This window comes from Triticum urartu, chromosome 3A (assembly GCF_056163025.1).
Source record: "Triticum urartu cultivar PI428250 chromosome 3A, HENAU_Tu73, whole genome shotgun sequence".
NCBI classification, from domain to species: Eukaryota; Viridiplantae; Streptophyta; class Magnoliopsida; order Poales; family Poaceae; genus Triticum; species Triticum urartu.
In genome coordinates this window covers 49,359,816-49,371,563 of record NC_141875.1, presented here as the reverse complement: position 1 = coordinate 49,371,563, position 11,748 = coordinate 49,359,816, and the positions used below count along the sequence as shown (strand labels likewise).

The 11,748-nt window shown below is 43.1% G+C and overlaps 1 protein-coding gene across 2 annotated transcripts; it reads right to left on the bottom strand.

The window, feature by feature from the left end:
* Positions 1-7,328: 7,328 nt before the first annotated feature.
* Positions 7,329-10,591, bottom strand: LOC125547880 (Endosomal targeting BRO1-like domain-containing protein). Of its 2 annotated transcripts, none has more exons than XM_048711625.2 (12): positions 10,417-10,591; positions 9,725-9,928; positions 9,497-9,580; positions 9,370-9,425; positions 9,164-9,299; positions 8,922-9,018; positions 8,765-8,831; positions 8,551-8,649; positions 8,349-8,438; positions 8,113-8,267; positions 7,912-8,019; positions 7,329-7,712 (listed from the first exon to the last, which is right to left on the bottom strand). In XM_048711625.2, exons 2-12 carry the CDS (start codon positions 9,924-9,926, stop codon positions 7,544-7,546), a joined length of 1,263 nt encoding a protein of 420 aa, XP_048567582.1. In that variant the 5' UTR covers positions 9,927-9,928; positions 10,417-10,591; the 3' UTR covers positions 7,329-7,543. The 2 variants fall into 2 exon arrangements, with proteins under 2 accessions (XP_048567582.1, XP_048567581.1); XM_048711624.2 differs by having other exon boundaries at positions 10,253-10,590.
* Between the last annotated feature and the right edge of the window lie 1,157 nt (positions 10,592-11,748).

Here is an 11,748-nt window from a genome sequence, read left to right as displayed (position 1 = left end):
CTCACGAGATTTTCTACTTTAAGTTTTGTGTTGTGAAGTTTTCAAGTTTTGGGTAAAGATTTGATGGATTATGGAACAAGGAGTGACAAGAGCCTAAGCTTGGGGATGCCCATGGAACCCCCAAGATAATCTAAGGACACCTAAAAGCCAAAGCTTGGGGATTCCCCGGAAGGCATCCCCTCTTTTCGTCTACTTCTATCGGTAACTTTACTTGGAGCTATATTTTTATTTACCACATGATATGTGTTTTGCTTGGAGCATCTTGTATTATTTGAGTCTTTATTTTTTAGTTTACCACAATCATCCTTGTTTTACACACCTTTTGAGATAGCCATACATGATTTGGAAATTGTTAGAATACTCTATGTGCTTCGCTTATATCTTTTGAGTTAAGTAGTTTTGCTCTAGTACTTCACTTATATCTTTTAGAGCACGGTGGTGGATTTGTTTTATAGAAACTATTGATCTCTCATGCTTCACTTAGGTTATTTTGAGAGTCTTAAATAGCATGGTAATTTGCTTAAATAATCCTAATATGCTTGGAATTCAAGAATAGTAAAAGAACTTCCTTATGAGTGTGTTGAATGCTATGAGAAGTTTGATGCTTGATAATTGTTTTGAGATATGAAGATGGTGATATTAGAATTATGATAGTTGAGTAGTTGTGAATTTTAGAAATACTTGTGTTAAAGTTTGTGATTCCCGTAGCATGCACATATGGTGAACCGTTATGTGATGAAGTCGGATCATGATTTATTTTTTGATTGTCTTCCTTATGAGTGGCGGTCGGGGACGGGCGATGGTATTTTCCTACAAATCTATCCCCCTAGGAGCATGCGCGTAATACTTTGCTTTGATAACTTGTAGATTTTTGCAATAAGTATATGAGTTCTTTATGACTAATGTTGAGTCCATGGATTATACGCACTTTTCTCACCCTTCCACCTTTGCTAGCCTCTCTAATACCGCACACCTTTCGCCGGTATCATACACCCACCATATACCTTCCTCAAAACAGCCACCATACCTACCTATTATGGCATTTCCATAGCCATTCCGAGATATATTGCCATGCAACTTTCCACCGTTTCGTTTATTATGACACACTCCATCATTGTCATATTGCTTTGGATGATCATGTAGTTGACATCGTATTTGTGGCAAAGCCACCATTCATAATTCTTTCATACGTGTCACTCTTGATTCATTGCATATCCCGGATAACCGCCGGAGGCATTCATATAGAGTCATATTTTGTTCTAAGTATCGAGTTGTAATTGTTGAGTTTTAAGAAAAATAAAAGTGTGATAATCATCATTATTAGAGCATTGTCCCAGTGAGGAAAGGATGATGGAGACTATGATTCCCCCACAAGTCGGGATGAGACTCCGGACGAAAAAAAGAGAAATAAAAGAGGCCATAAAAAGGGAGAAAAGGCCCTAATAAAAAAATGAGAGAAAAAGAGAGAAGGGACAATGTTACTATCCTTTTACCACACTTATGCTTCAAAGTAGCACCATGATATTCATGATAGAGAGTCTCCTATGTTATCACTTCCATATACTAGTGGGAATTTTTCATTATAGAACTTGGCTTGTATATTCCAATGATGGGCTTCCTCAAAATGCCCTAGGTCTTCATGAGCAAGCAAGTTGGATGCACACCCACTTTGTTTCTTTTGTTGAGCTTTCATATACTTATAGCTCTAGTGCATCCGTTGTATGGCAATCCCTACTCACTCACATTGATATATATTGATGGGCATCTCCATAGCCCGTTGATACGCCTAGTTGATGTGAGACTATCTTCTCCCTTTTTATCTTCTCCAAAACCACCATTCTATTCCACTTACAGTGCTATATCCATGGCTCACGCTCATGTATTGTGTGAAGATTGAAAAAGTTTGAGAACACCAAAAGTATGAAACAATTGCTTGGCTTGTCATCGGGGTTGTGCATGATTTAAATATTTTGTGTGGTGAAGATGGAGCATAGTCAGACTATATGATTTTGTAGGGATAACTTTCTTTGGCCATGTTATCTTGAGAAGACATGATTGCTTTGTTAGTATGCTTGAAGTATTATTATATTTATGTCAATATTAAACTTTTATCTTGAATCTTTCGGATCTGAATATTCATACCACAATTAAGAAGAATTACATTAAAATTATTCCAAGTAGCACTCCGCATCAAAAATTCTGTTTTTATCATTTACCTACTCGAGGACGAGCATGAATTAAGCTTGGGGATGCTTGATACGTCTCCAACGTATCTATAATTTTTGATTGCTCCATGCTATATTATCTACTGTTTTGGACATTATTGGGCTTTATTATCCACTTTTATATTATTTTTGGGACTAACCTACTAACCGGAGGCCCAGCCCAGAATTGCTGTTTTTTTTGCCTATTTTAGGGTTTCGAAGAAAAGGAATATCAAACGGAGTCCAAACGGAATGAAACCTTCGGGAACGTGATTTTCTCACCGAACATGATGCAGGAGACTTGGACCCTATGTCAAGACACAAAAGTGGAGGCCACGAGGTAGGGGGCGCGCCTACCCCCCCCCCCCCAGGCGTGCCCTCCACCCTCGTGGGCCCCCTGTTGCTCCACTGACGTACTCCTTCCTCCTATATATACCTACGTACCCCCAAATGATCAGATACAGAGCCAAAACGCTAATTCCACCGCCGTAACTTTTGGTATCCACGAGATCCCATCTTGGGGCCTGTTCCGGAGCTCCGCCGGATGGGGCATCGATCACGAAGGGCTTCTATATCATCACCACAGCCCCTCCGATGAAGTGTGAGTAGTTCACCTCAGACCTACGGGTCCATAGTTATTAGCTAGATGGCTTCTTCTTTCTTTTTGGATCTCAATGCAATGTTCTCCCCCTCTCTTGTGGAGATCTATTCGATGTAATCTTCTTTTTGCGGTGTGTTTGTTGAGACCGATGAATTGTGGGTTTATGATCAAGTCTATCTATGAACAATATTTGAATCTTCTCTGAATTCTTTTATGTATGATTGGTTATCTTTGCAAGTCTCTTCGAATTATCAGTTTGGTTTGGCCTGCTAGATTGATCTTTCTTGCAATGGGAGAAGTGCTTAGCTTTGGGTTCAATCTTGCGGTGTCCTTTCCCAGTGACAGTAGGGGCAGCAAGGCACGTATTGTATTGTTACCATCGAGGATAACAAGATGGGGTTTTCATCATATTGCATGAGTTTATCCCTCTAAATCATGTCATCTTGCTTAAGGCATTGCTTAATACTCTAGATGCATGCTGGATAGCGGTCGATGAGTGAAGTAATAGTAGTAGATGCAGGCAGGAGTCGGTCTACTTGTCTCAGACGTGATGCCTATATATATGATCATACCTAGATATTCTCATAACAATGCTCAATTCTGTCAATTGTTCAACAGTAATTCGTTCACCCACCATAGAATACTTATGCTCTTGAGAGAAGCCACTAGTGAAACCTATGGCCCCAGGGTCTATCTTCATCATATTAATCTTCCAATACTTAGTTATTTCATTTGCTTTCTACTTTGCTTTTTATTTTACTTTGCATCTTTATCATAAAAATACCAAAAATATTATCTTATCATATCTATCAGATCTCACTCTCGTAATATACGGATTGACAACCCCTTACCGCGTTGGTTGCGAGGATTTATTTGTTTTGTGCAGGTATGAGGGACTCGCGCGTAGCCTCCTACTAGATTGATACCTTGGTTCTAAAAAACTGAGGGAAATACTTACGCTACTTTGCTGCATCATCCCTTCCTCTTCGAGGAAAACCAACGCAGTGCTCAAGAGGTAGCACAATATACTAAACGATCAAGTGCTAAGCTAACGGAATGGGTCAAGTCAATCACATCATTCTCTAATGATGTGATCCCGTTAATCAAATGACAACTCATGTCTATGGCTAGGAAACTTTACCATCTTTGATTCAACGAGCTGGTCAAATAGAGACATACTAGTGACACTCTGTTTGTCTATGTATCCACACATGTACTAAGTTTCCGGTTAATACAATTCTAGCATGAATAATAAACATTTATCATGAAATAAGGAAATAAACAATAACTTTATTATTGCCTCTAGGGCATATTTCCTTCATTTGATGTTTAGGTTATCATCATCCGAACCCATCTTAGGGATCGAAATTGTACTCCGAGTGACAGAATTTAGTGTTCCGAGTGGTTTTCGGCCGATCACGCCTTCAAGACGACCTCGGATGAAGGAGCACTCTAAAGGAATTGTCTTCGTCTTGTCGAGGCAATCTATTTTGATATATAAATCATCTCATCCGAGTTCGTATGCAAAACTTAGAGACAATACACTGCAGAACGAACTTAAACGGAAATATGGCGCGAGGTACCAGACACTCTGTCCCTCAAGAAGGCCTTGAATCGAAAAACCTTCAACAGGGAAAGTTTTGTCTCGTCAAGCCGACCGATTTTCATATATAATTCGTCTCAATCCGAGGGCGTATGAGACCTGGTGAGACAAATCAAGATCAGGTTATGTTTTCAGTCAGGAAATCCGAGTGGAAAGCTTACCATACGAGTGAAAACTTACCGATCGAGTGAAAGTTTGCCATCCGAGTGAACTTATTATCATCTGAGCGAAAATATAGTCCTCCGAGTGAAACTTGCCGATCGAGTAAGAGATTGCCTTCCGAGTGAAAATATAGTCATCCGAGTGAAAGATTTGTCTTCCGAGTGAAATTTTGCCATCCTAGTGAAAGTTGCCATCCGAGTGAAAAAGTCCAGTCGGACGATCCGAGTGAAAGACTCTAATATCCGAGTGGAGAGATCTGAGTGCTCCGACCAGAAGCTGAAGATGTGCCCGAAAGATTGTCGAGATGACCTCGGATGGAAAAGTGTTCAACATGGAAGTTGTGCGTATCGTCAACACGGTAAACTTTGGTTTTGGAGTCGTCATCATTTGAGATAGTATACGGCCTGCAAATTCACTACGATACTTGGACAATACAGTTAGCTGCAGGACCGAGTCCGACTGAAGGTTAAAGATGGCTTCGTAGAGTATTCAAGATGGCCTTGTTTGGAAAAGTGATCAACATAAGAGTTGTCGAAATCACTAGTTGAGGATTATTCGTTGCAAAGATCACTCCAACTCCCCAGGTTGCGACAAGTGGCACACAGTGCACCACTTGTCGCAACCTGAGAGTTTTCCCTTTTTTCGTAGATCCGTTTATTCAAAACGTTTTATCTCTCAAACCGTGCGTCCAAATCTCAAACCGTTTTCACTGTTGGATTCCTCGCGTCGAGATTTTCAAAACTAGATCCCATGTTGATAGGTTTTGACAAACTTTGTTTTTCACAAAAAAACCGAATCAGAAGCACGGGTTTTTTCCCTTTCCCTCTCCTGAAATCACAATCGTGCCTCTCGCGGAAGCAAAACCGTGACTCTCGCGGAAGGAGAAAAAGAGAAAACACAAATTTTTTCGTTTCTGAGGAGGCACGGCCGTGACTCTTGCAAAAGCACACCCGTGCCTCTCGTGGAAGCGAAACCGTGACTCTCGCGAAGGAAAAAAATAGAAAACACGTTTTTTTCATTTTCGGGAGGCACAGCCGTGACTCTCGCGGAAGCACAACCGTACCTCTCGCAGAAGCAAAACCGTGACTCTCGCGAAAGCACAACCATGCCTCTCGCGGAAGCAAAACCGTGACTCTCGCAAAAGGAAAAAAAAAAGAGAAAATGCGTTTTTTTCTATTTCCGAGAGGCACGGCCGTGACTCTCGCGAAAGCAAAACCATGCCTCTCGCAAAAGCAAAACCGTGACTCTTGTGAAAGGAAAAAAAGAAAATGCGTTTTTTCGCGCAATTTTTTTGGTCGATAAGCTAAGGAAGACCGGTGAAAAACCAAAACGTCGAAAAACCCCAGAAAAAACCGTTTAAATAGCCGAAAACACGTGCGAAAAAAAACAAAATCCGAAGGAAGCGACCAGAACGCGACACGTGGCGAATGGCTGAGAGCGCCCCGAGTGGCGCTGATCGTTATGAGACTCCCGAAGGAGTGCTCGTTAATTAGTGGCCCGTCTCGTCGAGACGCACAAATTTGATATTTGGGCCATCTTGATCCGAGGTCATATGCAAACTTGATGGCCCGCACAAGGAGGAAGACAGAAGTTTGGGCCAGATTCAGACTGAATCCGAGTTGGATGGAACTACTCTGGGACGTGAATTAATGTAATTTTTCATGTAAGAAAAGCCTAGATGAATCCTTATCTTGTACGGGAAGTCCAGCCGCCTCTTATATATGTTGGGGGTGACGGCCGATTGAACAACACACAATCGAACAAATCAATATACTACTTTTTCATCTATGTTTTATCTCTTCATCGTTTTTCTCTCTCGTTCTTCGTTGTTTCTCGAGTTTGAGAGCCGCGAATCCCGATACTCTAGGGGCGAGCGAATCGACCTAGGGCAGCCCATAGCCGCCGCACTCCCTGATGGGGTCCCTCCCGGGTGTGCGGGGTTTCGGGTCTGCAAAAGCGCCCGCCGACTGTCTTGCGTATCGCGCTGTCGGTCGGCTCTCCTTCGACGTGAGCTGCTGTGCATCACCCTCGATGTCGAGGGTACACGTGACGTGTTCGTGTGTCAACAGAATCCGATGTGTTTGTTTGAGATTCTAATTTTGGAAGATCTAGAATCTGAGAATCAGTAGCTGCGAGGCCAAACAAAAGCCATCATAAATCTGTTGGAAAAGGCAACGCTTAGGAGACGCTTAAGCACGCTTAGGCGTTACGCAACGACCAAACGCCTTGCCTAGAGCATAAGCAAAACTCTAAGGAGGGCAAACATGAAATTGTCCACTCAAGCAATAAATTAGACCATATTGCACAAAGATACCAACTGAGCCATAATACAATGGTAAAAATTGGTAGTTTACTCACTTATATGATCTAAATCAATATCGATACACATATAAAACCCAAATATTTATAGCTAAACACTATACGTTCGCCTAGGGTGCTGAAGTGCCACCTAGGCGCTAGGCTAAGGCCAACTGCCTCACTTTCGACTACGCTTTTTCCAACCTTATCATAATTGAATTCTTGATAGTTCAATTGTTATTCGTTCATTGCGATGGTAGCCTAAACTTTATGATTTCAAGCTACGGTTACTGAATATTTTTTTTTATGATTACGCATGTGCGGTGGTACCTAGTGGTACTTAGGATCAGGAACAATGGATCTATTTTACGGGATTTTGTGCTCTTCTTTTGACGCTTTACACTTCTTTTGATGCTTTACACTCCAGTTAGCGAAACAAAACTGCCTGGTCATCACATGCTACCGGAGCAAAAGCTCAATTATCGGTTCTTCTGTAAGACATCCAAGGGTTTACATTTACAATCAGATGGAGTAATTTTCACTTACACAGCTACTATTCTGTTTTCAATTTTGTTCTGCCTTATGCATGCATGTTACAAGTTGCAACTAGTAGTACTTGTGTAAGTTCTGTTAATTTTCTGGATTACAATACAATGAAGCATTCGGGAGCCTGAACTATTTTGAATCCTCTGTTTCTGGGTCGTCCTCCAGATGCTCCTTGAGGCTCTGAATCTGGGGTTGGCAATCAACATTCTCCCAGATCGAATCGGTGCCCGGAAATTCGTAGTCTTCGGGTCTCAGCGACAGCGGAAACTCCGGAAGATCGGGCAAGGATTGAAGGGCACTGCACCAGGAAAGGGGAGGTGTAACAACCAAAGTTAACAAAAAAAAGATGCACAAATGGCTTCTCATGCGTGTCCTTGGGTCAAAGTATTTGAAATTATGCTATAAAAAGTATTTGAAAAATTGAAGAAGCTTTTAACTTTGGAATCTGTCATATTCAAATGTAGAGTTCTCTCTTGATACCGGAGGACTTAACTTACCTTTTCTTGTCTTGCTCGAAAAGATGCCCATATATTTGGAATTTCTTGTACGCGACATCTGGAATTTTCTTGTGCATGTTCTTCATGATGCCCCAAGGAGGAGGCACCCTACATTCAATCAAAAAACGAATGTGTCATGTCTAACTTTCTATTCAGTTCAATATTAGTGACGGTTTATCTTTGCAGAACTCTCAGTCAGACCTTGTGATGGGATTTGCCAGGCAAAAGCTCAGACAAGCCCTCTTGCTCTCTGCAAGGATGTCATCAGCTGCAGAGAGGCAGCAGACCGCGCTTATATGGTTGGTCGGCTCGCTTCCCTTGTCGAGCACTAGAGCATGGTAGTAATATGCTACTGCCTGAAATGTGATGAGATGGAACATTGTGTTAATAATATCACAAATGAGAAGCTTCAGGGTTTGAGTTGTTATTCGGGCAACCTTGGCGTCCATCCATTTCCACTTGAGGAAGAGCAGAAGCTTCTTGCCATACGAGTCGCTCGTGTCGCATCCTGACAGACAGTAGTGAGCCTGTGGAATCGGGGAGATCAGGAAGCCAGTATGAAAAGAAGTTCAGTAGGAAAAAGATGAAAGATGCTGATGAAACTTGCTATGGTTATGAGATTGGTTATGAATAGAAGACCTTTGAAAAATAGCTGACTTGCTCGCAGGCTAGCCGCCTCTTCACCGACAACGTCGCCTTTTCACACTCAGAAGCCAATCCTAGCTGTATCTCTACACACTGTTTTCCATCATAGGTAAAGTATAAGGATCGCTTTTAGAATCATATAGTATAAGCAAATTTGGCTTCACATCGTGAATATGTATATCTAAACAGAATTTGAAGTATACAGTACCTGAGCCAAAGACTGAATTGAGATGGCCTCAAGCATACCTTCCTGCAGGTAACTAGGAAAACTCTTCCTGTAATTCAAAGGTGAGCTGAAGTGAGTACTTGATCAATGGTAGTGGTAGTAGTAAAAGTTGATAACTGGTCACAGGTTTTGTGCATACTTAATTTGTGCAGGTATTTGAACAAGTATGTGATGCACGGAGTAGTCTAAGCACCCTGATGCCCTGAGCAATGAGTCCACAACATCCTTCTTTGAATCTAGTAGGTGCAAAAAAAGAGGCCATTTCATTAATTTCACTGTGAGTTTAAACAGAACAGAGCAACAAAAAAATCACTGTGCAAAGAGTACTACTCCATAAGTGGTGTTGTCTCTTTGAATCAAACGTAGATACATGGAACTGACCTTCAGATACCTTCTTTTCAGCTCCATTTTGGCCGTCTCTCGGGATGAGTTTGAGGTTTGCCTCAAACAGCGCAAGCATCGCCATCATGTGGACAACAGAAAGTACTTCGTACCACGCGCTCGCGAGACAGCACTCCTGGATGAAACCCCCTCTCATCAGCTCTTGATCAACCAATAAGTATGGCATGAATTTTATAGACTCTCACCTGGTCATCGTCTATGGTCCTCCAGCTGAATTGCACAGATGCTTCAAGACGGCCCTCTGCAAAAAAGCAATAGCGATTGAGTACTACTAACTTAAAATTCACATAAAGGATAGGCTGAAGTTCAGACCTTTCGCTGTTAATCCAAGAACAACAGGCAGGTACTCCTCAAGGGCGCGTCGCAGTTCAGAGACAGCCGACATATCCCCATGATCTTCATACAAATTCAACAGTTCAGAGAAATAATAGGCACATAATTCTTACTACTCAGTACTCACTCGTCATTAGTCAAGTAATCTAAATGGCCGGTAAGTTAACCAGGAAAGACAAAGAACGGTGAAGGTGATGATCAACATACAGATATCTTCAGCCAGCGCGACGACGTTGGAACGGAGCGTCGCGAGGCGATCGACGAGCTCCTTGGAAACCAGTCCCCTGAGCGGTTGGACCACGTCGGTGGCCACCGGGACACGGATGGTCGGGATGAACACGGCGACCTCCTGTACGACGCTCCGGCGCTTCCGGCCCTTCCCGTTGGGGACCGAGGCGCCACACCCCATTTCTGCGCATGAAAAAGCAGGGGATCATGTCACTGACATGGACATGTACCGTCAGAACAATAACCTAGATGCACAGCGTGAGCATGGATGTGGATCAGAAATAAGAAACTATTGAGAGCTGATCGATCAAGAAATGCTGGATCTGGACACAGCAGCAAAGGATGAACAGAAGTTAGTAAAGAAATGGAGACAGAGGTAGGTGGCCAAGCTCTGGATCTCTGGAACTACTAGAAAACAAAAGGTTAAAAGCAGTTGCAGAGCAAGATGGGCAACCATCAACAAGTCGATGGAGCAAATCGACGATCCCCACCCCCCCTAAAACTTACAATGTGAGCAAGGTCGCAGGCGGCGTCGATCAGATTTGCGAACAGCGAGGAGGATGGAGTGTTTGACCCTGCGCCCCGGTACAAGGAGGCTCGCCCATGGCCGGGCCCGGCTTTATAGTCGGCTAAGTTAACCAAGCGGGAATTAATGCGGGCAGCGCGCTTACGAGGAGGAGGCGCCGTAGCCTTTGTGCAGATCGGAGAGATCTTTTACGTGGAGATCGATGCCGAGGAGGGGGAGGAGGAGGTGGGGAAGGGAAATCACATGGCGCGCGGGGAAGAAGGGGGAGGCTGTACTGTCCCGGGGAGACGCCAGTGGGACGGCCAGCTAAACTATGCTCGCCCGTAACGTGCATGGGAACGTGCGCAGTTAACTGCTCCGAATACAAAACTCTCCGAGACGTCAATGGGGGAGAGAAGAAGTGACCTGTCTAGTCGTGGACGGTCAGGTCGCGGGGTAGTACAACGGGCGGGCGGCTAGTTCGTGCTCCGCGACCGACCTTTGAGCAGGAGCGCAGGACGATCACGCTCGAGGAAGAAGAGAAAAAACAAATCCAGCAATGTGTAAGTTGAGTGCTCGATCGTCGGGCTTGGGATCTTCATGATTGTTTGGAGATTCTTCCTCCTGAACTTTGCATCTACCCGAGTCTCTACTTAGCATCGATTCCGCAAGTGCGCCTCTTGTAGGGTGATGTCGGTAATAGTTTAGTGAACCAAGCTGGAGAGCCGCGATTTGGTGCCTGGGCATGAACATTACCACGATTTGAAGGGGGAAAAGGTACAAAATATTTCAAAAAAAATTATGGGGTAAGATGCTCATGTGTGTGAACTCCGTGCAAAATTTTGTGAAGTTTGAACATTCGAGTTGCTCGTGGCAAAAAAGACAAGTTTTGATGTCCGAGGAACTTTTGAAAATCACACTGCTCACGTCTGATTTTGTCTTTTTTGCCACGGCCTCCTTGAATGTCTAAACTTCACAAAATTTTGCACGGAGTTCGCGAACAGAAGCATCTTGCACCACAAAAGAAAGATAGAATTTTTTGAACGTTTTTTCCATTTTTAAATTGCATTACTGTTCACCGGGCTCTGGATTGAATTATCGACCAAGCTGTGAGATTTTTGTTACTAGTACCTCTGGTCACTGATGTTTGAACTGCAAAAAGTCCTACAGTGAACAGAGGGTGTAGATTTTGTGTCCACTAAATCTTGTATCTCAACGTTTAAAATTCTGAAATCCTAATGGGTATTTCAATTGCATGTCAAGCGTGTATATTTAGTCCCGTACTTAAAGTTGAGGAAGAATAGCACCAATATAAAAGTGTCAGTTGTTATACTACTCCTTCAACGCTTCACGCCACACCACGCGTCGCGTGAATTGAGTTCGGGCTAATGTTGTGCGCTTTGTTGGAAGAACTAAATTTTTACTTAGGAGTGGACCAGTGATACAACTTTGGTTGCATGTGTCGATACTACCATAGACACATTTTATACTTCCAAAG

Excerpts from the sequence above, each read along its gene's own strand:
- LOC125547880 (XM_048711625.2), bottom strand. The coding sequence starts at position 9,926 with ATGGGGTGTGGCGCCTCGGTCCCCAACGGGAAGGGCCGGAAGCGCCGG. Across the intron at positions 8,650-8,764 it reads CAATTCAGTCTTTGGCTCAG|TGTGTAGAGATACAGCTAGG; the intron begins GTACTGTATACT and ends GATGGAAAACAG. Across the intron at positions 8,268-8,348 it reads GGAAATGGATGGACGCCAAG|GCAGTAGCATATTACTACCA; the intron begins GTTGCCCGAATA and ends ATCACATTTCAG.